The sequence below is a fragment of the Octopus bimaculoides genome, unplaced genomic scaffold, assembly GCF_001194135.2.
Source record: "Octopus bimaculoides isolate UCB-OBI-ISO-001 unplaced genomic scaffold, ASM119413v2 Scaffold_20717, whole genome shotgun sequence".
In the NCBI taxonomy this organism is placed as follows: Eukaryota; Metazoa; Mollusca; class Cephalopoda; order Octopoda; family Octopodidae; genus Octopus; species Octopus bimaculoides.
Genome location: NW_026418168.1, coordinates 1 through 1,334, shown reverse-complemented (window position 1 = coordinate 1,334; position 1,334 = coordinate 1). Strand labels below are relative to the sequence as shown.

The window sequence follows — 1,334 nt, the reverse complement described above, 5'->3', positions numbered from 1 at the left end:
AACATCCATCAAGAAATTATGTCGGCCATAACACATTCTCCGATGTATCCTTCAGACATGTTTAGTGAAGATAATTCAACACAGATCCTTTTCTATGATAATGCCACCAACATAACAGAAGACGAATTACCTCTTGATACAAATAATTTATTAGTGGCTTATCACTACTGGTACGCAGGCATTCATGGTTATGTAGCTTCCATCGTCTGCATATTTGGAGTCATCACGAATATTCTCAACATTATTGTACTGACAAGAAAAAATATGATTTCTCCGTCAAATATAATCCTGACTGGACTGGCCATTAGCGATGGGCTTACAATGGCTCTCTACTTCCCATTTGCTTTAAACAATTATGTCATCTATGGACCAGATTCTCCAGAAAGTCGTGACAGTATTGGTGATGCCCGCTTTTTATTTGCCTACGCCGTATGTAGCGTTGTTGTACATTCCATTTCAATTTGGTTGACAGTTACGTTGGCTCTGTTCCGGTACATTTTCATTAGGTATCCACGCAAAGGCACCTATTTGTGCAGTATACCAAGGGCTAAATTGGCTGTAATTCTAGTGACCATAGTTACCACTATAGTATGTGTTCCTAATAGTGCAACGTTAGAAATCAAGTGCGATGCCGGACAAAATTCAACAATGTGGTATGTTGATTTTAGGGAGAATAATGAAGCTGAGAGAATTCTCAAGAAGATGAACTTTTGGGTGCAAGCATTTATCCTTAAGCTGTTACCCAGCTTACTCTTGACAGTTTTGAGTATATTACTCGTGAAAACCATGCAAGATGTTGAGGTAAGACGGAAGAGGCTGTTAAGTCGAAGTGGCAGAACAGATGACGACAGCGGTCGAGAAAGGAAAACTAATCGAACTACGAAGATGTTACTGACAGTTGTAGTGCTGTTCCTCATAACAGAAACCCCCCATGGTATATTTATACTGATTGGAACTTTTAACTCTTTCTTCCAGAATTACTACGTGTATTTGGGAGATACCCTTGATATTCTCACACTCATTAACAACGGCATCAACTTCGTATTGTATTGCACAATGAGTAAACAGTTTAGAGAGACATTCATCAGAATATTTTTCAAATCTTTCATTGCTACAGATGTCGGCCAATTGCAGCTGGTGTCAACCCAGGCTACTAGGTACTCGGAAGTATGATCTAACTCTCCTGGTGCAGTTATATCATAACGAAGAGCACAGTTATGATTTGATGAAAAGTTAAGCAACTTAAAGTAGACAAATACAGGATTAGTTCACTTTCAGTAAACATTCTTACGCCAGTCATCCAGTCATTTCAGTTTCCTGATCAACAAACCAGC

At 39.0% G+C, this 1,334-nt stretch overlaps 1 protein-coding gene across 1 annotated transcript; it reads left to right on the top strand.

Moving 5' to 3' along the window:
• The first annotated feature begins 9 nt into the window (after window positions 1-9).
• LOC106867137 (G-protein coupled receptor dmsr-1) lies at window positions 10-1,328 on the top strand. The gene has a single exon (XM_014917093.2). It carries the CDS (start codon window positions 19-21, stop codon window positions 1,171-1,173), a length of 1,155 nt encoding a protein of 384 aa, XP_014772579.1. The 5' UTR covers window positions 10-18; the 3' UTR covers window positions 1,174-1,328.
• Window positions 1,329-1,334: the final 6 nt, after the last annotated feature.

What these genes read in the sequence shown, in the direction of transcription:
- LOC106867137 (XM_014917093.2), top strand. Translation starts at nt 19, where the DNA reads ATGTCGGCCATAACACATTCTCCGATGTATCCTTCAGACATGTTTAGT.